This window comes from Etheostoma spectabile, chromosome 7 (genome assembly GCF_008692095.1).
Source record: "Etheostoma spectabile isolate EspeVRDwgs_2016 chromosome 7, UIUC_Espe_1.0, whole genome shotgun sequence".
NCBI lineage: Eukaryota > Metazoa > Chordata > Actinopteri > Perciformes > Percidae > Etheostoma > Etheostoma spectabile.
In genome coordinates, this window is record NC_045739.1 from 7,612,741 (window position 1) to 7,640,624 (window position 27,884).

At 40.6% G+C, this 27,884-nt stretch overlaps 1 protein-coding gene across 3 annotated transcripts; it reads right to left on the reverse strand.

The window, feature by feature from the left end:
* Positions 1 to 231: 231 nt before the first annotated feature.
* On the reverse strand, positions 232 to 27,884 carry plcg1 (phospholipase C, gamma 1). Of its 3 annotated transcripts, none has more exons than XM_032520943.1 (33): positions 27,591 to 27,884; positions 26,007 to 26,294; positions 19,539 to 19,691; positions 18,644 to 18,737; positions 18,466 to 18,513; positions 17,815 to 17,899; positions 17,583 to 17,666; positions 17,196 to 17,218; positions 17,049 to 17,118; positions 16,857 to 16,958; positions 15,583 to 15,701; positions 14,987 to 15,072; positions 14,516 to 14,636; positions 14,167 to 14,335; positions 13,890 to 14,012; positions 13,460 to 13,561; positions 12,994 to 13,181; positions 12,095 to 12,295; positions 11,776 to 11,895; positions 11,389 to 11,569; positions 11,150 to 11,227; positions 10,921 to 11,024; positions 10,608 to 10,701; positions 10,361 to 10,430; positions 7,427 to 7,590; positions 7,066 to 7,162; positions 6,690 to 6,914; positions 6,431 to 6,579; positions 6,048 to 6,162; positions 4,552 to 4,713; positions 4,374 to 4,462; positions 3,543 to 3,811; positions 232 to 3,446 (listed from the first exon to the last, which is right to left on the reverse strand). In XM_032520943.1, the coding sequence occupies exons 2-33, from the start codon at positions 26,221 to 26,223 to the stop codon at positions 3,404 to 3,406; spliced, it is 3,945 nt and encodes a 1,314-aa protein (XP_032376834.1). In that variant the 5' UTR covers positions 26,224 to 26,294; positions 27,591 to 27,884; the 3' UTR covers positions 232 to 3,403. The 3 variants fall into 3 exon arrangements, with proteins under 3 accessions (XP_032376834.1, XP_032376836.1, XP_032376833.1); XM_032520945.1 differs by having other exon boundaries at positions 232 to 3,175; positions 10,361 to 10,433; XM_032520942.1 differs by having other exon boundaries at positions 10,361 to 10,433.

Genomic DNA, 27,884 nt, shown 5'->3' on the forward strand with positions numbered 1-27,884 from the left:
TAACAATGTATTACCAAAATGTATACAGATTAATTTTCTTCTATTCATTTTAGCGCTGCAACAGTTTAGTCAGCCTGCTCTGAGGCAGGTGTTAACACATCTAAGACCGAAACTTTCAGTACTACTTCCTGTGGAGCAGCATCTGATGAAACTAATTTTCTCTCTCTCTCTGTGTGCCCGATTGAATCGCATTAAATTATGATTTAATGCAATGAAAATTAGACAAAGTAGTATAAAGTAGTAAGTATTTTATTTACTTTTCAGGCTTGAATATGTTTCATATGAAAGGCAAAATTAAAATGAATACTTTTCCTCTCCATAGTTTAGGCACATTACAGAAAGGCGTTATAAATGAGACTGTGGGTAACAAAACAGACAAGATTGGGAAAAAAACAAGCAAGAGAAACTAATGGGCCCTGCACATCCACATAGACACTCTTAATTACTCTGGTTAGACCTCTTTACAGGTTGGTGGGAGTTTACGCTGTCCCGCCATAACTAGTACAACAAACTGAACAGTAGAGGGGTATGCATGCTCACAGTGCTGTGCAGTTCCGATCAGTCAAAATCAGTGACAGCACCTGTGTGGGTGTACCATGGCTGTGCAGGTGCTTAAAGCCCAGCAGAGGAGGTGAATGACGTGGCTTTAATTTGATGTGCACGCAGACAGAGGCACACAGACATTAGCAGACAGGTCAGCAATAAGAGCAATGCAGCATTGGAGGGAGAGCTCTCCACAAAGACCATCTATCGACCACGGGAGGAAAAACAAAAATCTGTGTAATATGGGGGAGCTTTGGGATTAATATTGGGGTCCAAGATGCTAAAAAACCTTTCGTTGAGATCTCAAGTAATAAGTCCTGTCCCTGCTTTTACCTTAACTTAAAATATACCATATGGCTTAGGTGTGTCTCAGTGGTCAAACACTGAGTGAGAATACTGAGTTTACATCATATAATCATCACGTACAAGCAGAGAAAACACTGTTTCTGATATGAACCTGGAAAGACTAACAGCATCGGTTAGTTACAAGCTCCATCTGGGCTCACTGAAGGCCCAGAACACAGGCCTTGGCCTCTACCCCGACCCCCTCCCCCCCCCAGGCAACTTTGTCATCCATCAGCCTCAGAAACACTGCAATTAAACTTAAGACTCGACCTGCCTAACACGCTCATACCACAAACGCAGGAAATGAGAAGTCCCTGCACTTTTAAGCGCACTGACATTTAACTCAAGAGGACTCTTAATTACTAAGTTAGACAAATCACTTGAATAAGCCAGAATAAGAATCTAAAATTGGGAATGATGAATTGTGTAGCGTTTGACATTCACTTAGAGCCAGTTTACACAAATTCTGCAATTTTGCACATTTCATCACAAATAAATTCACAGGCAGTTGCAATTTAACTGTATATCATGGCAGTGTAACTTAAAATCTTCACAGGTTTCTGGGAAGCAGCTTGGTGCTGTGACAAAACTCGCCCAGAACACCGCGGCAGCACCAAAACAAAGATCCCTTATGTTTTTGTGCTGCAGCAAAATGTACCAGCAAGTAGTTTATGGCATGCTTTCTTTATGACTTACACCGGCAATGCAAACCTTCTCACTTGGCAACAATACTGAATTCCCTTTCAAACACGGGGAACTCCTGTTGTACAAATGCTGACAAATAAAATCAAAAAACAGCTTGTTGCAGTAAAACACCTTTGCTTCGGACCTCAAAACCACTTCAAGAGACATCCGTTGGAACTAAAACTTGCTCACATAAAACAGTAAGAGTTTTTATATTCACTGTAGTCATAGGGCTGTGTCAGTTATCAGAAAAGTTATGCTCAACTAATTAAAAACACAGAACAAAGGGGCCTTACATTCTATTAAGACTTGAAATTTCAGTAAAAAATGACATTTTTGAAATAGCCCATCATAAATCACAGAAACACAAGGCTCCAAAGTTATCGCGTAATTGTATTACAATCTTAATTTCCATAATTAAAGTATGGTACGTTAAATGTTAAACATTAAGAATGTTCCCTGTAAATGAAAAGGTTTTAAAATGTGAGTACATAATTATGTTCCTCAAACCACTTTGTTATTCCGAAAATTGATTAAATTATCCAGCAGTTGTCAGTATTGTCATTTGAGCTGTAACCTTGCAGATCTATGAACTCTACCCTTGATTGACAAGATAACTGTGCTGCCACTCAAATGGCCCACAAACAGGCAAAAATTGGGAGAACAAAATGGACAGTTATGAACAGAGTTATCATTCACACTCAGAATACAACCTCATCTGGGTCGACATGTATCCCTGGCCCTGCTTTTTCACACAGTTAGAGACCCTTCAGACATAATCAACGTGAAGTAAGACCATCAAAGTTTGAATGTGTCGGACTGGCTTGTAAAAGCACCTGCAATGCAGGAAAATGGAATGATGTGCTGTTATTTGGAATGTAGGTTATAAATAAATAAAAAGCTTGTGTGTGTTTGTGTATGCAGACATAACATGATGCTGGCTGTTCTCTCACTGTTTCCAACACAAACAAGCTATGACTTCTTCCTGTTGCCTTCAAAAAAAGAAAAAAAAAGAAAACGGTTAGAGTTTGAGTTTGACTGGATGCACATAATTTCCTCCACAAAGCAGAGAAGAGAGATACATTAACATAGCCGTAGAGAGCCCTCAAGTTTAACACATATACATTTATGAAAAAAAAAAAAAAATCCAAAAAAAAAATCACATTATGAATGTTTAATGGTTTAAATAATTATAATAATTAAAAACATGGAGACGGGAGCTCTTTGAGAGCAGGTCAGCTGCTGCTCTTCTCCGGCCAACAGCACAGCAGGAATAAATACATATATTCATATACGCCTAATAGAGAAAAGAAGAGAAACTTAACCGGAAAACAGTTTCAAACTGATACCTTTTACAACTCTCACTTTCCCTCCTCTTAGCCACCAGACTAAGCAGATGTTGTGCACACCTAAAACACAAGAGTGGACAACCCGCCCCGCAGACAACCAGTCCAGACCGGCGAGAACTTTTTCAGCCTTGTTTTTGTTCTCCTGTGAATGTCCGTTTCTTCCTCCTGTCCGCAGCGGTCAGCTTCCTCTCAGCACGCCCTCCCTCTTCTCTTGTGTCCGAGTCCCTTCTCCTCATCAGGCGAGTGGTGAGAGACTGGGCAGCAGGGACAAGGAGAGAGAAAGAGAGGTTTTTTTGTTTTTTTGGAGAATGAAGGGAGGGAGAGCTGCCTGAAATGTAGGCCAAAGCGGTGGTGGGCGTTTCCATGGAAACAGTGTTCACAGCAGTCAGTGACATCATCAGTACGGGGAGAGGTGACTGGGTACGGAGGGGGTGGGTGGCGGTGGGGGGGTGCAACAGAAATGCGTCCTGATTGGCTCGGCCTTAGACACGGTTCTCTACGCCCACTCTGGTCCTCCGCAACATCCTGAGGTAAAGACAAAGACAGGAGGACGTCTAGAATCTTCTACTGTTACAAAACTCACCGCACGGTTATGAAAAACCCAAACCACCACACATTTACCTTGTTTGTCTGTTCTGGGGGTCCATGTGGTCCAACAGTGCCTCCTGGGACACCCTGAAGTCTTCTAGAGGGGACTGGTAGCGGGATTCAAAGGAGCCCTCTCTCCCCCTGTAGGCCGTGGCCTGGGCCGGCGACTGGGGCACAGGAGACATGTTGGAGGATGTCGAAGACACGGAATCCCCCAAACGCTCCCGCCCAGCTTGGGCAGATGTTGACACTGACGTGGCCCCGGCTGCAGGGAAAGGGCTCAGAACCTCTCCGTTTTCATCCTAATAGAGCAAGTGGAAGAGAGATGATTCACGTACCAGGGCCTCCACAGCCCTCTATCGTCTAAGTGATCCTGGTCTTGTAGTTACATGTAAACTTATGATTATTTTCTATAACATACAGGCTCATTTCAAGAGGAATGGCATTACATTTTGGGAACTATGCTTTGCTACTTTGCAGAGTTAGATGAGAAGATGGATATCGCTCTCATGTCCGTACGGTAAAAATATAAATCTACTTCCAACAGCCGGTTAGCTCAGCTTAGCATTAACACTGGAAACTGGAAGGAGCCGCTAGCATTGGCTCTGTCCAAACTTTGGCAACATCAGCCTATACATCTGAAACTCCCTTATTAACAATTCATATCTCATTTGTTCAATCCGTACAATTTTGTTGTTGTAATTTATTTAAATGTCAAGGATATTAGTGGGGACCATAACAGTTGTAATTTGTCAGCTTGGTTTAATGTTGTAAACAAAGTTGTTGGTGCCTGTAGCGTTTGTTGATGGCAAAAAACACCATGGAGCAGGTTTAAGAAAGGCAGAGTAAAGAACAGCAGCTCACCCTGCCATTGATGATGTCCATGTGGACCAACAGAGAAGCCAACTCCAGATCCTCATTGTAGCTGTTCTTCAGAGGTACGGACCGGTAACCTGGTGTCATACAGAGAGACTTTTATTACAGCACTTACTTGCCACAGGATTTGAGGTCATATCAGAGATTACATTAATGTTGTGTATACCCGTCTTGATGCTGTGAATGGGGAATGTGGCCTGAGCCAGGAAGTTTTGGTCATTGAACATGTCAATCTCATAAACCACAAAGCGCAGGAAGGCGAAGGCAGAGTTGAATACTGTGAACTGGAATGGCTTTCGGGGCCACGTGGGGTTCAGGCCGTTATCAGCTGGAGAGGACAAATGAAAGATGGACAGAGATAATTGAGAAATGTACAATATGTATCCACTAATGGTGTCGTAACTGTAATAGCATTACTTTGCCCCAGTAACAGCAGTGTAAAAAAAACTTTCAGCACTTACATTACGGTTACTACTTGCTAATTGTATCACGGTGTTACACAGAAAATTGCAAAAACCTGAGTCGGTTATGGAAAATTATTCTGCCTTGGCTCATTGCTTCTTCTGCTGATGGAACCAGAGTGCTGAATAGATCGCCATGAATAAAAGTGCAAACGGCAGAGGAAAATTCATATTCATTATTTTGAAGTGATGCCAAATAAAAACTAAACCTACCACTGCAAAAGCCTCAGAATCAGCCGCCCTTAGAAGCAAATACATCCTCACCCCATTATGGATAATGGTGAGAATGCCTCAACAAGCCAAAAATACTACATCAAACTTGAATGCTTTATTGAAAGCTCAATACTTTAATGGGTGTGCCGTAGACCCGCAAAATAAATTGTGATCTCGATTCAAGTGTTTTTTTCTTCTTCTTTTTTTTTATGACTTTGATTCTCATTTAATTTTACGAGCCGACTGGATCACAAACCCTACTATTTTCTTCTGGGAGATTTTAAAACAGACTGTGTAAAAGGTTTTAAGCACTGCAATGCTCTCCTCTCTGTGGTGATGCACAATGTGCTATAGGTGCCAAAACAAATCTATGGGTGGTACTGACAATTTGTTTTGTTTCATCATGGTTGATGGGTGCAATAAGCATTACACTTCATGAGAAAAAAAAAGTTGTGGCAGAAAACCATGATATCAATTCTAAGCTAAAAAATTGTGATTTATATTTCTGCCCTGAATCGTGCAGGCCAAGCATGCCGGTAAAAAAAAACGAATGAGGTCAATGTATAGTGACAGAAATGCTGCCAATGTCTATGATAAAATCGCCATCTTTCAAAAAAGGATGAGATTAGAACAAGTTTTAGAAAGTACAATTCAACAATGCAGAATGTACTCACAATACTTATTACTGAGTACAGTATATTACAATTTTAGGACAGTAAAAGCACAAAAACAATGCCATTGTACTCTATGTGGCAAACCAATATCTATATTATAAAGCAACAAAAGCATTAACCTAATTTTGTATAATGTTTCTTCTCTGGCTTAAACCTGATGAGAGCTGTGTCAGAAGTGTGTCCAATGTTTTACCTTGTACAACTTCCTGTTTTTCAAGGACCAAAAGGGAAATTACATGAGGGTAATGTATCTAGTAAACAGTAACTACTTTACTAGCAGATCCAACTATGGTTAAACTTAGAGCAGCGCTCACCTTCTGAGTCAGTTTTTTGCTTGGCACTGTCATAGTCCGCCCCACACACCTCGATCTCGATCAAAGGACAAACTATGCCGCGTCCGTGTTTGGGCAGGTGCCGCGCGCCCAAAACCTTCAGAACAGGGAAAGGGCAATACAGTTTACTCACTTGTTACAAAAGCACATGGATAAACGGACGGACACACAAACACACACACACGGGTTGTCAAAGACTGACACTGCCCCCCCAACAAAATTGAAACAACTGCCTCACGCCACTTTGCGCCCCCTCTCTCCAACTCTCCCACACCCAGCTCAGGAGGAGCACCTTACAGTTTGAAAACCTCTGCACAACGGCATCACACACGCATATACACGGCCCAATCCTCTCTTCACTTTACCTCTATCTCTAAAGTGACTTGTTCAAGGCCTCGTAGCGTAAGTCTGTCAAAGGGATCAAAGTGGTCATCCCTCATGATGGGCGGCTGAAGGACGTACCCACTCCTTCCGTTCAGCATGAACAGAGCCTGGTTCATCTGCATGGGCTTGTCTGCACGTGGGGAAGGGAAGAGGAAGGTAAAACCAGACAATTGTTAAGAAAAGTAAAAAAACAAAAGATATTCTGTGCTATTTGATCTCCTCTGACAACAAGCTAGATACCTGCTGTCTGGAAGTTAAGTGCGACCAGTTGGGACCCACAGAGCCACATGGGCAGAGGGTCGTAGTTCGAGGAGTCTAGTCTCTGGCCTCTGGGGTAGATCCTGGACAGCTGCAGTCGATTGTACTGCAGGAACTTCTTCCCTTTGATCTTGTTGACGTACTTCTCTGCCTTGGTTTCAGGGAAGGATGACATGTCCCGGAAACAGGCCCGCTCTGTGCCAATCTCTACAGGAGGCAAAGGGAGTAGACAGACCTGACCTAACTGTATTGAACATTGGACTGGTGCCTGTATAATGTCATACCTATGAAAGCAGGCACATCTCTGCTCCTGTGTGTATTAAACTGCATATTCACATATTATAAGCCTATTCCTTACTGTCTTCATCAAACGGCACAGGCCTACAGTAGATGACCAGGTCGGACAGTTCCAGTGCAATCTTCTTCCTCCTCTCCATCATCTTCCCTTCCTCTAGCTGGAAACAGGGACACAAACTTTAAAGCTTTTTCCTCCCCTCAACAGTACAAAGCAAAACAAGACAGCTTCTAGGTGAGTCTGCAGAATGGCATTCATGACACTATATGTGCTCATATGCACACTCAGTCAGTGCTTCCTAAATACAGGTTATAAGTATTATAGGGCCAACAAGTCATGACTGGATCTTTGAACCCACAGAGTGGCATGAGCATGGTATGAGTCCTGGCTTGCATTTTCTGTGAGCCAAGAGATATATATTTACCTTGGCCTCTGAGGTCATGGTGACCTCGCGGATCTTGAACACCCATTCCTTGAGTTCTTCTTGGCTGCTGGCAGCGACGTCCAGCAACCGGCCGGTCCGCATGGAGGTGCTCGGCACCAGGGAGAAAACATGAGGCCTGCTGCCCTTCCCATCAGTACGCACAACTGAAAATGAAATACAGAGAAGAGTTAGGGGCGCCTGGGTGGCTCACCTGGTAGGGTAGGTGCCCATGTATAGAGGTTTACACCTCGACACAGCGGCCACAGGTTCGACTCCACTCTGCTGCCCTTTTGTTGCATGTCATTTCCCCTCTTTATCCCCTTTCATGTCTTCAGCTGCCCTATATAAATAAAGGCCTAAAATGCCCAAAAATAATCTTTAAAAAAAGAGTTAAGATTTTAATTTGTTTGCATCTACAAAAAAGATTTAAAGAAAAATATAAACTAAACAGGAATAATGGCAGATATGGAGAGAGAATGCTATTGTCTGCAAATGATGACTGGTCTGTGCTTCACTCACTGCTGGGTTTGGCCACAGAGTCAGAGTAATTTGTGTAATTAACTGTTAAATTGTTGTTTGTAAAAATCTGAAAACTCAGACTTTCTCTGTGTTTAAAGATGTTACTCAGATGTACTCTGAGGGTCAGGGGCCAACAGGGTTAAAGTAAAATAATTTGAATTTCAATCACAGCGACAAGTGGTATGCAACACAAACAGCAGATCAAAGTTTTCAAGAAGATACACTTAAATATTTCCCATACTACCACTAGATGGAACCAAAGAGCCACCCAAAGGCAGAGAGTTATTTAGTGTGGTTAGCAGAGGTCACAATGCGTGACAGCATGTGCCAACACTAATGGGTGTGTATTGACTGAATTGGAGGATGTCAATAAAATACAGAGCTATAAGAAAAGCAAAAGTAAATATAGCTGCAAGTGGTGATTCAAACCCTTCTCTGCCAACAGAAGGTTGTAGTTCTAGTAGTTTCTAGTCTTAACGACAACTCCAAGTGCTTTGACATATAACGGGCACCATTCACACACATTCATACATTGTGGCCTAGGCTGCCATGTAAGGTGCCACCTGCTTTTCACATAAACATACACAAATTCACACTCCGATCACGCAGAATTGGGAGCCCAAAGACACCTTGAAATTGGACTGCAGAACCCAGGATCGAACCAACAACCTTCTGAGCAAAACCACTTCAGATGGTATAATGCTGTATAGACAATGTGGTGAATCCAAGCACACACTGGTTACATCACTACAACAAAGGCAGCATTTCAATAAATCCCGCTTTTCTTAGGCAGGATTGCTGTGGAAGAACCTGAGTTACGGGCAATTCCCTGCTAAGCCCCGCCCTTTACAAAGCTCTTTGATTGACGGCGGACATGTTTTATGACTAATCTTGCTCATTTGTAGTAGAAATGTGGATCTCAGTCCGTCAAGGCTCTATTCCAATTTAGGTGTTGATAGACTCAAAATGTAACTTTTTTTTACATTTAACAAAATACCATCACGACAGACAGCTTTTTAAGTAGAGCACACTGAGATAGACTTGTGTGAGAAATTTAAAGTCAATCGAACGCCCTGTGTGAGGGGTGTGGCCTTTCAGTTTCAAGTCATTGCGCCTCCATCAGGCCAAATGGGATCTTTTTTTTGGGAAGCAACATGCACCAATCAATACGGCACTCGCCCCCAGACCATGTGTACCAATTTTGATGAAATTCAGATTTTATTTGTGGGGGGTTTTGGTGTCCCACTTGGGTTAAACTCAAAACTGTTGGATAGTCCTATTCCATAAAACGGATTGAAGATATGTTACACATCTTATGGGGCCAGTTGTTCAAAGGTAAACTGATCGGATTTTGGTTATCGGATTGGATCAAATCTTGAAAATGGATTGTTCAAAAGGGAAAGAAGAAATCTGAAATCAGATTAGATCACGGAATCCAATCCTAGTTTTAATCTGGATCAAACCTTCAGTTTGTGTTGTTCAAAACTTGTCAGTAGGATTTGGAGAACTTTGATCCAAAAAAGGAGGATGATCCTGATCCCAACAGGGGGTAGGATTTCAAGGTGGATTCCAGCAAGAAAAAGTAGTAAAATTGTAAAATTGGTCAAATATCGCTATATTTTCAATGGCAATACTGTATCGATACACAGGCGCCAAGTAGCAATCTTTTATTAAATGGAGTATGTGTTGGTCAGTTTGACTGCTTGATTATCACATTTTGCAGCAATACAATTGAAGTGATATGAACAAACAAATGTATATTTTTAGAAAAAACAGATGTTGACAAAGTTTCCTTTTGGGGACACCATTTGAAATTGGGAAAAATAGGAAGTTAGAAAAAAAGGTTATAAATTGCAACATATCGCAGAATACTGCAATATGTTTAAAATCGCAATAATATTGCATCGTAATGATATCATATTGGGAGGCGTCTAGTGATTCCCACCCCTAGGTCAAACAGTTATTGAGTTTTGGCCAATTCCCTGCTAAACTCCCACCTTGGCAAAATTCTTTAACCAAGAGTGGCTATGTTTTTCACCAATCTTGCTCATTTATAGTACAAATGTGTATCTCAGTCCCGCAAGGCTGCATATCCATTTGGGTGTTGAAAGGATCAAAATTGACAATGTTCTCTTCGTTTTACTGTAATTCACATTACGCAAATTAATAAAAAAAATCATCATGGCGGAACTTTATGGTGCAAAAGGCTTTTTGTCGATCACATTGGGCTGCATGTACGTGTGAGAAATTTCAAGCCAATCGGGTAAAACAATAGGGTAAGTAAAAACAAATAAAGAAAGTGGTAACTGTGTCACTTAAAATCAAAAAGGGCAGAGATTATGTACAGTATATCATAGCCAGAAAAGAGTTTGCTCTGCGGCACAGAGTCAAACAGGAAGTGGAGGGGCCACTCACCAATTTGACAGGAAGACACATCCACACTTCCTCTCAGCAGATCTCCCAGGGGGCTGTTTTCTGTCATCTCCTGCTTGATAGAGAAGAGGAGGATTAGTAAAGTAGTTGACGCCCATTTTGAAGCAATAAATCAGTACATACTGTATGTATCTCTGTCAGAGTGAATAATTGACAGATGAGCAATTGGTCTCATCTTTTGGTGCAAGTGCGCTAATTTCACTTTAAATATACTCTGTTTGCTCCTCACAGTTCTATCAGGCTCCGCCGCTGATGGACTTGTCTCCTCCACGTAATTAGCAGGAAACCACAGCTGCTTCTTTCCTCCACAGTCACCCTTCCACCTGAGGGAAAAAAATATAACACAGTGGCTTTATAATTGTGCCAACATTGATACGATATTATCAACGTTGGATTTTTAAAATCTAATATCATAGTCGCATCCTGTCTAATTTATAGTTTACCCCGTTATAAGTCTTCACTATCTCTTCCTGCACAAACGTGATTTATCTAAATGGATAATTAAGAGCTACTTTGTGAATAATGCTGTGCATGTCACTCACCATCCTCCTTCCTGTTTGTCCACATTAGAGATGACTGCGTTCTTAATGAAGGAAAGCTCATCATCTCTCTGGGCTTTATACTCGTACATGGCTCTAACCGTGCACTGAAAAGACAAGACAGAAGGTTGTGACACACATGTTCACCTTCTTCACTTACACGCAGGTCCAAAGGTGCCGAAATAAACTACACATTAACTTTCCAGTATTAACATTAATACTGGACACTCACCTTAAATGTTGGCATTTGATTGGCCTCCACGTAAAAGCCTGGATTCCGGCCCTCGTACAGTGACCCGTAGTCTGGCTCCTATATACAACAGATTGTGTGTAAATAAGCCCTTTCACTAGGCTGTAGGGGATTTTACCACAGATGGCAGACTACAGATTTTCAGATTAGATATTATTTAACACAGGCAACATTATATTATTGTCTAGCAAGTATGCCATTGATTGTATAGTGGTACTCACAGCAGTGCCTATCTTCTCCAGTGTGTCCTCATTGATGGGATAGCGGAGTTTCATTTTGCGGTACAAAGGGTGCTTCTCATAGTAGCTGATGAGATCTACTAGGCTGTCAAACTCTGAGGTGCCCAGCACCACAGTCTGACCTTCCTGTTGCACACGGCAGTGCTTTATTTTTCCCTCGGCCCTGTGAGGGAACCACAGGCATGATTTAAATGACTTTGCATTCATGTGAATAGTAGTTTAGAAACTGTGAATGTAGAATATTTTAGTTTTTATAACCATTTGCCTTTCTCTTCAGTCATCCTTGTACATGAAAAGAAAGTTAAAAGCAAATGACTTATGATTTCAACAAGTATCACTTAATACGGGAAAAAAATAATAGGAAGTTACCTGAAGGAAATGGCAAACGAGTTGGGTTCTGCCCTCTTCCTTACAAGAAAAGCCCCATCACGAGGTACCCTCATCAGCATGTTTTCCGCATGGCTCCTAGAGAGGTTGGCATGGTACCATCTGGGACAAACAGAAAAACACAGCCAGGCAAATAGTTTCACTTAACTGTTCATTGCAGATGAGAGCATCATCTACCAGTCTGCAATGTAAACTTTAGAGTTGAAGAAAAAATGGGTGAAAAACGTACATCACTGAAAGTCCTCAGTGCTTCTTAATTTTAAATTCTTTCAATTATGTTGAAATGCTTCTTGAGACTCACTCTTTGCTCTCGTGAGCATTGGTCTGAGGCACCGGCTCAGTCAGCTTCATCTCAAACTCGTTGCAGCGCAGTGCCACTTGCTGGTAGTGGTTGATCAGGGCAAAGAGCGTGTCAAACACCAGGTTGTCAGTCAGGTAGAACTTGGGGCTGCCTGCCTCCTGACGAGAGTGGATACGACAGTGCTGCACCCGCCCTGAACGCCTGGTGCAGAGACACAAGACAAAAAAAGACAAAGGTGAGAGATTAACAATTTAAAAAAAACTTTTTTGTTTGTTTATAGGTCATTAACAAAGAAAGTGTTAGCTTTTGTACTTAAAAAAAATTATCATCCCCTTGTTAACCTTGAAAACGAGTGTCCGAGCATTGTTTCCATACATTGTGAGTAAATCATATACATGCAGAAGGATTAGCTATGGCATTACCTCCACTCATGTAGAGCCTTTGCATAAGCAGACAGAAGGTGAATGACACTTTAAACCGTGACAAGAACCCCATTCATATCAGTAATGGAGAAATTGACACTGATTGATCTGCCACTATATATTATTTGCATTATTACTATCATTAGTTCACCCTACAGAACACACAGGAGAGTTCGCCTACTAACACATTCAGTGTGCCATAGATAAGGCTCCATACCCGCATCAATTCAATTAATTTAATTATCATGGTAGAATAACATTACTGTAATATTCTCTTCTGTTGTTAATTACGATTGACAAATATCAATTAAATACTAAATATCTAAATAATATTTCCAGTAATTATCATCATATAAATGCAGAAGTAACCAGCATTTAATGTCCATTTCCTATCATTGTTAATATTTTCTATACAGTTCATGTTCCTTCAGTTCTAAGCCTGAAAGTTTGCAGAATGTAAAAGCTTGTGTACCATACCAGAAAGACAGTGTATAGTCTCCCACAAAGGTCTCGCTTTCTCGAACCAGGAAGGAGCCATCAGGAGCTCCTGTCTCCAGGCAGTACTCCGACAGTAACCTCTCGGCTATCTGCCGCCCGTCCCGCCCCGCGCCCAGCTTCCCGTGGAACCATTTCTCTGTCACGTGCTGGTCCATACCATTGGAAACCTGGAAGATTAGAGAAGAAAGGGAGATGTTAGTCAACTGACCCATATATCAAAAGTGTGTGTCCACCCTCATTTAGCTGCTTCACCCACTTAAAATTGTTGTCTTATTGGCTACCTCCTTTTACATGCATGAAAAATAAGAACCAAAACTGACCACAACCTCTAGATAATACTGTATTTATCATGCTGTATGTAAATGAAGTGCAATGTCCAGTACAATTACAAATTCAAAACCAGGACAAGTTAGTCACATATCAACAGCAGATCAGGCCTTCTAACCTCTCTGTGCTCCTCCTCATCATCGTTACCCTGGTTACTGGAGGTCTCTTCTGAGTAGTAGATCTTAGTGCTGGTCAGGACAAAGAAATGAGGGTACCACTCCTACAGGGATAAAAGAGAGGATGAACGGTTAGATTAAATATTTAGAAGATCCATGTGTCGCACTAAAAAGTGGCCCGAGGAGGCAGGAAGCTGCCCTCGAACAAAGAATATCTCCAAGACAAAAAAAGAAAAAAAGAAAAAAAATGACTTGTGGGACTGAAAAAGAAAAGTTAAACAAAGAGCATCAAGCCATAAGATGATGATGTGTCTTTATTAAAGCTCAAAACAGGCTTGCTATAGAAACTACTTTGGTGCATCATATTTCAAGCTTAACGTTTGCGCTGATGCAGCAGCGAGAATCCATTTACACCTGATGAACATTGCTTACATGATTAATAGGGTCTTCCAGGTACAGGATGCCATTTTTGATGGAGTTGCTGATATCATTCTCTGAGTAGGGAGTGGAAGTGGACACCTCTTCATAGGCACTGCCTTCTGCAAGCTTCTTATGCTTCAGCAGATGAAGGGAGGGGAGGATAGACAGAAGAAAAAAAGGACACGCAGTCAGAAAAATTATACTGTTGGAAAACTGCATAGATAACATCCATTCATACTTTTTCCTGCAGAGAAAGATCAAATGATTTCTCATAACTTAAGGTGGCTACCTTGATGAGGATCTTCCTCTTGAGCTGGTTGGGTGAGGGCAGGCCATCTGCCACGATATCCACTGCCTTGGTCAGCAGCATGTCTCCAAACACCTTCCTAAAGTAAGTGGCCATATTCCTCTGCTGCACAATACTACAGTGGTCCTCGATGGACAAGATGATGGGATACCTGTAGGAGGACCACAGATTAGAATTTACAAGTTGCAACGTCACAGAAAAAAACTCTGTTAAGGTGTGGTTCTCTCATCTTATCATATTTTTCAACTCCTATCCTTTTAATCACCTCACCGTCACTTAGAGCTGTATGAAAAGAAAAAAAAATGAGTGGGTTGCACTCATGGAAACTCACTCGGATGTGACAAAGGCATGCTCTTTGATGGTGGTCAAAACATCGCAAAACTTGATTTTTGTTGTAAGTGTGTGTCCGTGGTAGATGACTGGCATTCCATCTGGCCCATCCCAGCAGTCCACTGAAAGTAAACACACTCATCATTCATTTACTATGCTACAAGAAAGAGTAAGTATACATGAATGCGGATGTATTATATAGTTCCAAAGGAATTTTAAGGCAAAGCGACCCTTATACCCACTATTAAGCCAGTCCTATTCACAGAAACCTGCTTGACAAGGGTTTTATGTAAAGCGTTTACAGCACTGTTATGTAACAGCAACTGAGTTTGTGTACAGGTAAGGGTGTGGCGGCTGCATTACAGTACAACTTTAAGGGATAAGAAGCGGGGTTAGGTAAATAACATGGTTAAAAGTCATTTGGTGGTGATTTGCTGAATTTGGGTAAAACTGTGGTATGTGTTATACCTACATTCAATACAGCGGCAGCCCATCCTCAGACAGCGAGCGTATGCCTCCAGGGACGACTCACTGGAAAACTGGTCTCCTGTCAGATAGCTAAAAATAAGCATGTAATATTAAAGTACATAAACACTACACATCTAACCAGTTTAACAAAAGGACACACGTGCACGCACACCGCCGCCCCCCCCCCCCCCCCCCCCCCCCCCCCCCCCCCCCACACACACACACACACACACACACACACACACCAATTCAAACCTAATCAAAGCAACATGGGAAGTTTTCATTCTGCTGCTCGAATGAGTATTGTTTCACATCTAGAACACAAGGTTATCATTTCAACTGCTTTTCACACACACTTTTCAATGGGAGGAAAAATACATTTTCCTGCAAAACACAAGCGTGGGTCTCATTCCCTAAAATGATTGTTAAATAATACTTGATTCTGATGTCTAAAGTCAGTTTAAAAGCACTATTTGGATAGAAGTTTAAGAGAGGATGCCAGACTTCAGTATTCCCAAGGCCTGATTACAACTGTGTTGAACTTGACAAAAGCTTGACATAATGAAATGTATGCATGAAAGCTATGGGCTCCATCCTTACGTGTTGTGTGAAGAAGAGATCCAGTAGTGGGACAGAGGGTTGCTCATATTGTCAGGACACACCTGGTCCAGGGAGGAATCCCAGATGCTGTTCTCTTTGGAGAACAGGTATGTCAGGAACTATACAGGAGAGAGGAGAGCAGTGACAGTTCAAATGCGTTGACTTTCTCGCAACTGCAGACTTAATTGATGTGTTTACAGGCAATGGACCAGCAAATTCACAATTCATCAAGTCTGCAAAAGTCTAAAATAAATAAATGAATAAAATAAAACTTTCTTTGTACTTAGCAATAGCAATATAATGTTGACGTGTGATCCTGTGACAGGATTTGATCCAGCCTTAGACCACGCAGATCACTGAGAGACGATGTCTGCACCAAATCTATTCTAAATAAATAATTTAGAGCCCTATTTACAAATGATGAAGTGTCTTTAGCATGGATATCTCACAACCTAAGAGGCAAAACCATCTGAACTTTGAGCAGATATGGCAGTGCAACTTGTAAATACTATTTTACACATGCATGTGCTAACTACTACAAGAAATGTCCATTTCTAAATACTTGGAAAAGCAGCTGTCTGGTGGGCATACGATTCCACATGGATGCAGTACAAGCAAGTTAGTGGTGCTCTCAGTCAATCAGAAGTCAGTAATAAATTAGATTTGATATTTTTCACATTCAGGACTTGACATTTGGATTTAACTAAGTCAAATAAGTGCTGGAATCTGCTCTACTATCTAGACACTAAAATCCTGAATCCCTTGCAACTCTGTTACATACCTCACCCTGCACTCTGGCATTTAATAGACTTTCCAGAGTGAGTCAACAATAAGAAATACTCTCATAAATAGTTTTTCTTCTTTAGGTGTTTTTCTCAGTATGACCAATACATGTACTGCTATCTAATAAAGTATAAGCTACGGCACAGAAAGGCAGTTCCAAATATTGCAAGCTGGCTCGCACCAGCTTCCTCTTCTCTTAATGTATAATAGTTTTATGGTGACCACAAAAAGCATGACTCACTTTCTGCAGAACTCTCATGCAGCGCCCCAGTCAATAACCTTTGCTATCCATGTGGGAGGAGGTGCTTTAAGCCGAGATCATGGCTATCTATGACAATTTCTGAGCATTTCCCATCCACACCATCGGAAAACATAACTCTCAAAAACACGTTTACATATTTTTCCATTAGTGAACAAAGAACAAAAAGAGCTAAAGAGACTCAAGAAAAAGGTGAAAAAGAAAGCAGGAGAGAAGGTGACAGTGTGTGTACCTCGTCTTGGTGGAAATAAGGCTGCTCCACTTCTCTCAGGGGGTCTTTCAGGTAGCTGAACATAAACTCCTGAACTTTGTTGTCGTCTGCGGACCACATTTCCTGGTTTCACATACAAACACAGATGTATTTTAGCATGCAAATGAAACACATCTGCAGTGAACTAGATGTCCAATGGCCCGGATATATTACCCTTTGAGAGTCCAGGAGGAAGCCCTTGAAGTCGTCAAGGGAGATCCTCTGCTCTGGTCGATCAATGAACCTGGAAAATAAAGTAATGGTTTGCTTCAGTAAACACAAGTTTCCTTATGCATGTGTGAGTGTTTAGTTTTGACCTACCTTTGTATAAATGGGATTTCCATCTGAAAGAAGGTGCAAAAAGGGAAAATTTCAGTTAATTAGTGAAAGTGTTCTCCTTTCAGTGTGTGTTGTACTATTCATGTAGATGGCCATAGACATCCTGTAGGGCGTAGGGTGGTTAGCCGTGGGGGCCACTGAGGTCATCCATTTAATCCGACCCCAGCCTGCCTGCCTCCTCAACCACGTGAGTGATTCCTAATGGCCTCCACCAGAGGGGTTTGGTGGGTTTTTAACTGGTCCATATTGATCTGGCAGCCATTTGAGAACGGACAGATGGGGGAGGAAGGGTGCCTTGGCAGGGCATCAAATGGGGGATGAAAGTGCTGGGACAGAACTGTCTGTGGATACATAAAATATTGCACTTACGCTTTTCTGAGCATCAAACATGAGGCTGCGATAGAGCTGGGCAAACTGGCTGAAGGACACGTCTCCATTCCTCAACTCTGAGTCCTGTAAAACAAGTGGAGAAATAAGGGGGAAGGAAGAAGGACCGTCAATGTCAAATCGCAAATCTTTAGCCTCTAACAACATGATATCAAACGGGAAGTGGGCAGGTAGATAGAGGGAAAGGGGTCTGTGTTAAGTAGAAGGAGGTTACCGGAAGTTTCTCTCGGAGGAACCTCATGTTGGGCACCCTGTAGTTGACCTGGCTCAGCATGCTCTTCAGATCCTTACAGGATATCCTGAACACATTACCCAAATCAACAGGTTTGGAAATCCAACACAAACATGAACATGCACGTACAATAAGACTTACTTCCTAATAGCTTGCACACAAAGATTCTATTGTGGTGCAGTAATATGATTTCTAGAAATCTACACACCAACTGAAACATTGCAAACACATGCTCCTCAGGCTCTGTAGTTTTTTTTGGCTTCATTTTTACTACACAGTCTGGAATTTTTGGCCTGAGGAGACAATACCCCTCTAGCGTAACAAAGGCCTGCTCTTTTGCCAGGGATGTAACAGACAAACATTGCTGTGCATCTCCTCCATCCTCTGCAGTCTGTTTCCTGCTGCAGGAAGAAGTGCTGGTGTGTGGCTGAGAGGTTAGTTCCTTCACTACATCTCAACAAAGCTTTCACAGACACCTACCAGCCTGATGGTGTAACTTGTCTACTCGCTTCAGATGTTACACTGGGGAAAGGACACTCGACTAGTGCACCAAACAACTGATATATTTCTAATTACACATATTTCCTGTGAGGCTAATCTGATTAACTCGATCTTTTCACCAAGCTGACTTACCTGTCTTCTCTGTTGCGATCAACGGCATAGAACTGCTTACGTAACCATCTAAAGAAAACAATAGAGTTAAGAGATATTATGCATTTAACATAAAGGAGGACTTACAATTATTATGTTTTGTCGGTCCACAACAGTTTCAGCTTTGGTTGTGATGTGAAGCTACATGTGTACTGTTTACCTTTCTATCTGAAGCGGTGTCGGAGCCTTCAGCGTGTCGGCCACAAGCCAGTTTAACCCCTTCACCCACATTGTCATCTCCTCATCGGACGTTGCTGAGGAAAAATCAATACATAAAAAAATGTTACAAATATATAATACAAATATTTTCTTTTCTTTTTATTCCCAATAAAGTTATTTCTCGGTTTTCCCTTCTCTAAATCAATGTTCCACAGGATATGTGGTGTTGTATAGCGCTGAAACTACCAACTGTTTCAACGATTATTCTGGCGATTATTTTCACGTTTAGTCAAATGAAATATTAAAATACAGTGAATGAAATAGCCAAGGTGAGGTGTTTCATTAGCTTCGTTGGTCTGACAAAGTCTAAAACCTTAACATGTTCAATTTACTGTCATATATGAAAGAAACAACAGCAAATAGCCACATCTGATGCGCTTCAACAAAAGAATTTGGGGTATTTTGCCTAAAAAATGACTGAAACGATTAATTGATTATGAAAATAGTTGCCAGTTGAGTTTAATGACTAATCCATTAAAACGACTAATTCTTGCAGCCCCAGAGTCATATATTCTGTGCAGAATGTAAAAACCTTTCAGGCAAAGTTGTAACTATGGGCTATACAAATAAAACAGAGCATTACAATTTCTAGACCAGCTTTTGTTTTGGTAATGTAATAAAGCCAGGATGCATTTACTCATAAACACCAGTCCCACAAAAAAAAGAAGGTTGAAAACAATACACAATCGTTGGAAATGGTAAACTGATGGACGTTTGTAGTTCATGACCCCATTAGCAGAGGTATTTGTGTTAAGAATAGGATGGCATGAAATGAAATACTAATGTTTCGATTTGTACCTGAAGGTATGTGCGTCTGTGTTAGTGTCTGTGCGTACCTGCCAGGCTGAGGGATTTAAGGCGGAACTCTGTGCCATACAGGATGACAAAGCAGTGAGCCTGCTCCAGCCTCGTTGCCGAGTCCTCCACGTATCGCTCAAAGTCCCGTGACTTCTGTCCAGTACGGATCTCCTTGATTTCTCGAATGTCAACTAGAGACACACACACACACGCACAAAAAATTGTGCTTTACGTCAGATAAAACTCTTCATCCATGTAAAACCCAACCTTCAGTAAGTAATTTGTTAATTATTTTTCACAATCTGCTTGGTAATATCAATTTGGATGACAGAATAAAAAACAACAACAATATGATCACCTTGGCACACATTTTTGCCCTGAACCTCCAGCATAGAGACCCCCCCCCCCCCAACACTGACCCCAGATTAACCTCTGCTAGCCTTTCACCACTGAAAAAAAACAAAACCACCAATTACTAATGTCGGACAGGGAGGCGCACAAACTAGATGGGAGATTCTAAACTCATCGCAGACACAATATTATTACAAGAATGCTTGTGATGATTTTTATAATTGACAGTAGAAAAAGGCATAAGACAGGAAGTATAAAAATTAATATGACACTTAACAACCCTGTTTACGTAGCTTAAATCTTCCATAAACAGTAATATACTGAATATTTTCTAATTTCCCTATATTGGACTGATTTAAAAAACTGCATAGGCTTTTACCCGAGATGGATTTATTTTTCATCTTTAGGAATGATGCTACTGAAAAAGAACAGCTAAATTTCGGTCTGGACTCCACTAAAAGGCACTCAGAAACTTTAAGACGACATAGGCTGTAAAGTAGCTCAACAGGTTCCTATCGGCATTGTATTAGTCGCAGTAAAAAACCTACAGTAGGGACTCTCCTAAACAAACACACACACACACACACACACACACTTCAGCTCATGCACCTCTTCCTGCCCCCGTACCACACATCCTGTGCTTTTGTCGCCTACACACCACATCTGTGCTTGAGTATAGGTGGGCATGTGCATGTTCTTTTCTTAAGCGAGTATGTCTTCTCACTCATTTTGCCAAGCAGAGCTCTCTAATCATACGTCATATCTCAATTTACATCACTCGACACACGCTAGCAGGTGCAAGGCATCTTTAAACAGACTGATCTTAGACAACTCTTTTAGTCATTTGAATCAAAATATTTGGAGCCTGCCTCAGACACATGCAGGAAATGAAGAGATAGCCAGAGGTGTAACCTTACTAAAGGAGATGAGTGGAGGTATCCTGCAACACACTCCCACTCTTCCTTCAGCTCACTGCCTTTCACACTCCTTACCAGGGCTGGGTTTCACGTCAAATGTTTTGATACTACTGGCCATACAATACCTAGGTTCTGATAGCTAAATGATACTTTTTGATATCTTACTTTGTGGTAAGCTTTTCTACCAAACTGTTATTGTTTTCATTAAGCCCAAGAATAGTCAATTGTTCCATTATTTGCATACACTTTATGATTTATTAAAGTCTTTCATCTGGAAAAAATGTCAAACATCTGCCAGTTCCAGTTTTTTGACATTTGAAGATTTCCTGCTTTTCTAAACAATTACTTAATCAAAGTATAATAAAATGGTTGATTAATTATGAAAATCATTATTAGTTGTAGCTAAAATATAGTCTAAAATAGGCATATTTTGATTATAATAGTAACTATCTGATCAAAGAATATTACAAACCTGACTTCTGGAAATTCTATACGGTTTGTGCTACAGACAGACAAGGAAGAGGTTTAATCAATATCCAATCCTACCACTCACTCAGTTCGATCTAATAAGCCTCATCACACGATCAATTAGTGAGATGCATTGCAACAGAGAACATCAGTCAGTTATGTGTTGCAGAGGAAGAAAAACTAGAAGTGCACAATGTTGACGAATAACAAAGTTGCAATTATTTCTGCAGCTGTGATATGAATTACATTCAGGGCTGCAACAAAGTCAATTAATTGATTAGGTGATAGAAAACTAATAAACAGTTTTGATAATTCTGGTCGCTGGTTAACGCCTCTCAAATGTGACAATTTACCGTTTTTTTGTCATATCTGATTGTAACCTGAATATTTGGGGGGTTTGGACTGTTGGTCTTCGAAACAACAAATTTGAGAAAGTTATTTTGGGCTTTCAGAAAGTATGGCAGGCCCTTTTCACTATTTTGTGACTTTTTTTAGATCAAAAAAATTAATCTAGAAAGTAGAACTGATTATCAATAATGAAAATAATCATTAGTAGCAGGCATAATTACATTACATGTTTGACCACAGAATAAATAAATAGCTATCATGTAGAGTATATTAATAACATAAGACTGCAGCAGTTGAAGTTCGTATTGCAATTTTCAAAATGTTTGGGTGCAGCTGAGAGCACGACTTTAATGTTTCAGTGTGCATTCACACGTCAGCGGATCTACGTCAGTTCCTTTGACATCATGTTGGCTAAAGTTAAGGAGAGGACTATCCCCTTGACAAATAATAATGCAGGTAGATGGAGTCTGTTGCCTTTGCAATTCATTGTAAATGGATCCAGTCAATAGTGGAACTGCACTTGTTTTCCAGTAACAACCTGATCTTTACAACAATGTTTTAATACAGACAAACAAACAATCTAAAAAGCTAATTCTGATTGTGCAACCGTGTTGCTTCCTGCGGGATAATGTCCTACTAATTTGTTTCTCACAAATAAACTGGGCTGACAGCAATGTGTGTAACTGACAAATCACTTCATTAACCAATTGTTTCAGATCTAATTCAAATAACTATAAAGCCATAGATCATCAACATCACCTGTCAGAATTAGGATACAGTGTATGTGCACTTATGTTGGAGGGAGATATGGAGAAAATCAGATACCGCAATATACTTGATCAAATACCTAAACGTTGGTATTGCGACAATATTGTTGGTTTGACAATTGGTGCTTTAAGAAAATATCTTCACAATTAGATTTGAGAAAAAGAACAAATAATAAATAATAAAAAATAATGTGGATATAATGACAAATTGGTTAACGGCAAATAATAGAACAGCTAGAACAGCCTGGTAAGTTCAGAAAATGACATCACTTTACTGTGTGTTTACTTAACTTAAGCCATATTACCACGTCCAAAATGTAAGACGATATCTAGTCTCGTATCACGATGTCGATATAATATCAATACATTGCCCAGACCTATGTGCACTGTCCTACTGCGACATTAGCAGGCCTATGCTGCAGTAATTGTAACATGCAGCCATTAAACAAAGCAGTGTGAAAAAACTCAACCGTAATATTGTGTTAGGAATAACAATTGTGTGTTAACTACTGGTTGAGTTGGTCCTGCAGCGGAAGCTTAGTGTGAGTGGGGACAAAGGCTGACAGAGCACGAAGTACAACTTGAAAATGTGAACTGAGCACTGATTCACCGATTATCAGAGAAGTCTTGTGGATACATGAACAAAGACACACATTCAGACTCCTGAAGTGTGAATCGTTACTTATCACGGACATGTGTATACTAGTAAATTTAAGCCTCTTAATGTGCACGCTGGCCATGCTGCTTTATTCAGAGATCTGTGAAAGAACATCACTTTTTATATAACTTTGAAACAACCTTAGAAGTAGTGACTGCAATATTTTGTGCAGTGCTATATGATCTATGGCACCGCTGATTCTGCAGATCAGTTCCCCTCGTCTGGTTTAAGATGTGCTGTATAAACTCTTTTATCACAGTGTAAGTCATTTTATTGTTATTGCTTTTCTTTTTAAAGGCAGACTTTTTTTTTTTTAATTATACATAAAATACATTGGCGATGGGCATTTAAAGCAAAAATACTATTCCATAGTGACTGGGAACTATTGACCATTCTTTGTAGATCAGGATGCACGTATGTTTATTTTCAAGTTCTTAATAAAATGAGAACTGACTCAGTACCATTCATTTGTCAAGGATTTAATTCACACAGGTGTGTATAAAAAAATTTGCTTTTTAATTTGGTTATTCATGTAGACTACTTATTTATTAAACTACCATGCTATATTTTGATAAACAATTTTAGCCATATGAACTAGCCCTATCGGTCAATACAATATATTGACCTGATTTATCAGTCTAGCTCCAGTGATAGTATATTTTCTGGAAACTAAATGGAGCAAAGGTACTTAAAAGGCAGATCCTTAAATTAATGTAAGACTCTTGTGAACCCAAGGCCGTCCTGCTCATTGGTTTGCATCATTGCCAAATACAACGGGATAGCACCTTGATGCTGTCACATCCAGTCCTAATCAGTGAAATCAGCCTCTGTAGCCTTTGTTTGACAACCTGCATTCTAAAATCCTCTACTTCAGAGAGGATCTGACGCTGTGGTGGGCACCAAGAAGCAAAATGGGAGGTTTCACTACTGGGGCACCAAATTTGTTAAATCATAGCTTGAGAGTGTAAAAACACATATGGAAGCTCATTCATTAAAAAAAATTAAAAAAAATAAATAAAAAGAAACGGGCTAATTCAGTAAAGTATGCGTCAAAGCCCATCAGTTAACTCTGTTTACTCCTACAGGACGATAAAGCAGCAACATAATGTGTCACAGTCAAACATGATTCTGATTCATGCTTATGCTGCCTTATTATCAGTAACATACTCAGCAAAACAGAAGCTCTCAAGATGGGTTGTAAGATAGAGATTTACTGAGTGTACTATATGTGATGTTTTGCAAACGTCTCTCTAGTGTCAAAACAATACACTCGTGCACTGCAGCGTAATATAGAGTTTTGGCACACAGTTTCACTTGGAAAGACTGCGATCGTACATGTCAATTATCCGTGCATTTATGTTTATACCATGCCTGGCCTACACTTCCAACCAGTCTTTTACCGCCATTTCTTTGGCAAGACCACATCCTGCTCTGTCAAGCCAGATCTATATCACGTCATGATACATGTTTGGTGGCCAAGATAGGCCAATTCCTGTGCACGAAACAAGCATTTTATAGAAAAGGCCACTACAACAAAAATCAATCTGAGAGAAAATAAAATCCAAAATCCACTTCGATCAAGAGACAAAAAGGTACGCTTCTTAGCATTTTATATTTAGCAACAAACAAGACTGCTGTTTCCACAGTTAATGGACATCCTTCTGTCATTGCCTATGATAAAATGTTCCCGAATGATCACACACTTCCAGTAAAACCCCTCATATTCTATTTCTGTACATTAACAAGCCGCCTAGGCCAATTTCACCTCTTCAGGAGTATCAAATGGCAGCTATGAGCTTGTGTGTGAACAGAGAAGATGATACTGTTAGGTTAAAAAACAACAACCATAGCCTACCATCTTTTTTTAAATGCTCTTTTTGTTGCATCCGGAGCAGAGTGCAGCTGTGCACAAGGCATCCTGCTACTCGAGAGACAGACGACTTTACGACTCACTGAAGGCCTGCGTGTCCTCAGTTAGACATGCTGTTTTGTTCAAGATTAACGTCAATGTTTTAATGCAACAAAAGGAGTTCCAGGAATGCTACTTTCTTCTTGCTGTCGACCCTGGTTTTGAAACTTAGATGTGATTTATCTACTGCTGGACAACAACTGTTGTTTCTTTAATATCTACCAAAGACTCGCACCTGCTCTGTCAAAACATTTCATAATACAAGAAAATTAAAAATAATTTGGATTACTCAACTCTCTGAAATAAAAACCGCACCAAACACAAGAACAAATCAAATCCTATACATCAGTGTTTCCCAACCTTTAAGTCCTGTGCCCTTCCAGACGTTCATCTTCCAGCAACGTTCCCGCCACCCCCACACTCATCTATCATTCGTTTTTTTCACGTACCCTTGGGGGGCACACATACCCCAGTTCGGGAACCAATCCTATACATTTCAACAAGACAGGACAGAAACTTTCAGGAACTAATTAGAGCAGAAATAAAATCTGTAATATTGGCATCGGGAACTGAGCCTGGGATTTTCTTTTTAGTAATATTGTTATATAGCTTGCATGTTGTCTTTACCTGTCTTCGAGGCAGTTAATAAAAAGTCTGTTGTTTTTGTTTCAATCTATGTAAGATTAACAACTACCTTTCATTTCCACATAATACTAATCTAATGTTTCTCCAGATTTTCTTCTGATCTGCAATAATAATGCATTTAGTCAATGATATCTTGATATATAGTTTCACCGAGCCCTCCGACTTACATTTTTTAAGAGCTGAATGATTTTGGAAGTGACGTCTTCAATCCTAAGTGACATCATTTACCAGCAGTTCACAATACCATCATGTCATAAGTGCTTAGCAAGTCTTTTGTAAGCCATTCAAGTGCCTCCCAGCCCTTTGTAGTTTTCATATTTCTGAATGTATGTAATCCAACTAGTTCTGGCATCAATAGCTCACCTTCACATTGACAAGCAGCACTCAGGAGTATTCCTACCTGTGTCTGTATGTGTTTGTGTTTGTGTATGCACACTACTCACTCTCTCCCTCTATTTTATCTGTGCCCCGAGTCCAGATAACAGTCCTGGTCTCCAGCTTGACTTGAAATGTCCGTCTCTCCGGCCGCTGGGACTTCTTAGAATAAAACAGTGTCAGTACTGTCCCCAGCTCCAGGTCTCTGTACAGGTTGTTCATCTCTGTGTCGTTCTCCATCCACGGAACAGGTCCGTTTGAAAAGAAGCCTGAAGTCCCAGCCATGTTCACTTCCCCTATTTGTTGTCCGTTTCCTCTCAGAACAATCTGCTCAGTCCAGGCCTAGACAGGGTTACCTACAGCAAGAGAAAGGGGGGGGGGGGGGGGGGGGGGATCCATGAAATGACATCTCACCAGGGACTTCTAGTGTGTTGGTGTGCACTGAATACAGCAGTGACGAGTTGATGCTGTCAGGAAGTAGGTTTTAAATAATACTGAAAACTTTACTGTATGCAGCACGTTTATATACCTGAAATGCTGCCAATAGTGTAAGAGAGAAAACTTTTTTTCAGCATCCAAAATATTTTTCCAATACTTTCATCTTACTGTTTGAATACATATTTTATATTTTGAAAATGTCTCTTACTCATATTTTGACATATATATAAAATTGAGTAGTATGAATATTAAGCCTGAATTATGACCATTTATTTTAAAAAAAACATTTTAACCAAAATTCTTATTTATATTATGTCACAAGTTTAGTTATATTATGTGTTTAGTGATGACAAAAAAGTGAACAGCAGCTACATTTTACACCAATTCCTGAATGCTACCAGAAAAAAGATTTTTTTTTTTTTACGCATTTGGACGGATTTTATGTTTTATACATTTGGTATATATTAAAATGTCACAAAACCTACATAATTAGTACATAATGTGGTAATAAAACAGCACACACATCATATATGTAGCAAAGTAATTTGAAAATATAGACTTACATATATATATATATTATAGCTATTAACATTTCATAACGTTATATGATGGTATTGATTTTTCTATGTGGGTAAGGTCAGTATTGAGTAACACAGTTAAAAAAAAAAAAAAAAAGAAGAATATCAGGAACAGTAGCCTACTATGATTTATCGTTAGTAGCGATGGAAATAAATGACAGACAACGTCTGGCAATTAGCTAGCTAAAACGTGTCGATTAAGCTAATCACGCCGGATAACTTTCTCTCCAACATAATTTTACCAGTAATTCTAGCCGGGATGTTTCTGATTTAGACTGATTTTTAGGACTACAAACAGGCCTGTAACCTGCTGCGGTTCGTCCCACGGGAAGACAAAGTTTCCTTTGGATAGAAGAGGCATCGCATTATTGGGAATACAAGCGGTGGCGAATGGCAGCAGAGTAGGAGAACAAGAAACGTCTGGCTATTTTCACAGCGTGGAAACGGGGCCGGTGAGTGCTAGCATTTTGCTGGGCCAGAAGGAAGAATCACAGCTGGTTTATCCCTGGAAAAAAAAAAAGCCCAGGCAGCAGTTGCTTTTCAGCCCATTCCCCCACCTCTATTTTCGCCTTACCGTGCGGAGAAAAAAATCAAGTGGAAAACAACACGTCGCAGGGACTGCTGTGCTGTACCTACCGCTGCAATCTCGGCCCGACCGCACATCTCCGACGGCTGCTCCTCTCGCGCTCCCGTCGTTTTTTCCTTCTCCTTTGCCCCCCACACCCCGCTTTTCCGAGATTAAATCATCGCTAGGCCCTGAAAAAGCGCTGCGGTCGCGACGACAACAATCCCGGTTGCTTCCTCTTCCCTCCGGCCGTCCATAGAGAGAGGCATGCAGACAGCGAGAACCGTGGTAAGACTTCGCAAGTTTCACTGCTCTCAGATCCAGCTAGCGCAGGCCCTTCCCCCCCAGCCGACCACTAGCGATCT

Excerpts from the sequence above, each read along its gene's own strand:
- plcg1 (XM_032520942.1), bottom strand. The coding sequence starts at position 26,223 with ATGGCTGGGACTTCAGGCTTCTTTTCAAACGGACCTGTTCCGTGGATG. Across the intron at positions 16,959-17,048 it reads TCCTCCTGGACTCTCAAAGG|GAAATGTGGTCCGCAGACGA; the intron begins GTAATATATCCG and ends ATGTGAAACCAG. Across the intron at positions 11,896-12,094 it reads AATGCTCACGAGAGCAAAGA|ATGGTACCATGCCAACCTCT; the intron begins GTGAGTCTCAAG and ends TGTTTGTCCCAG.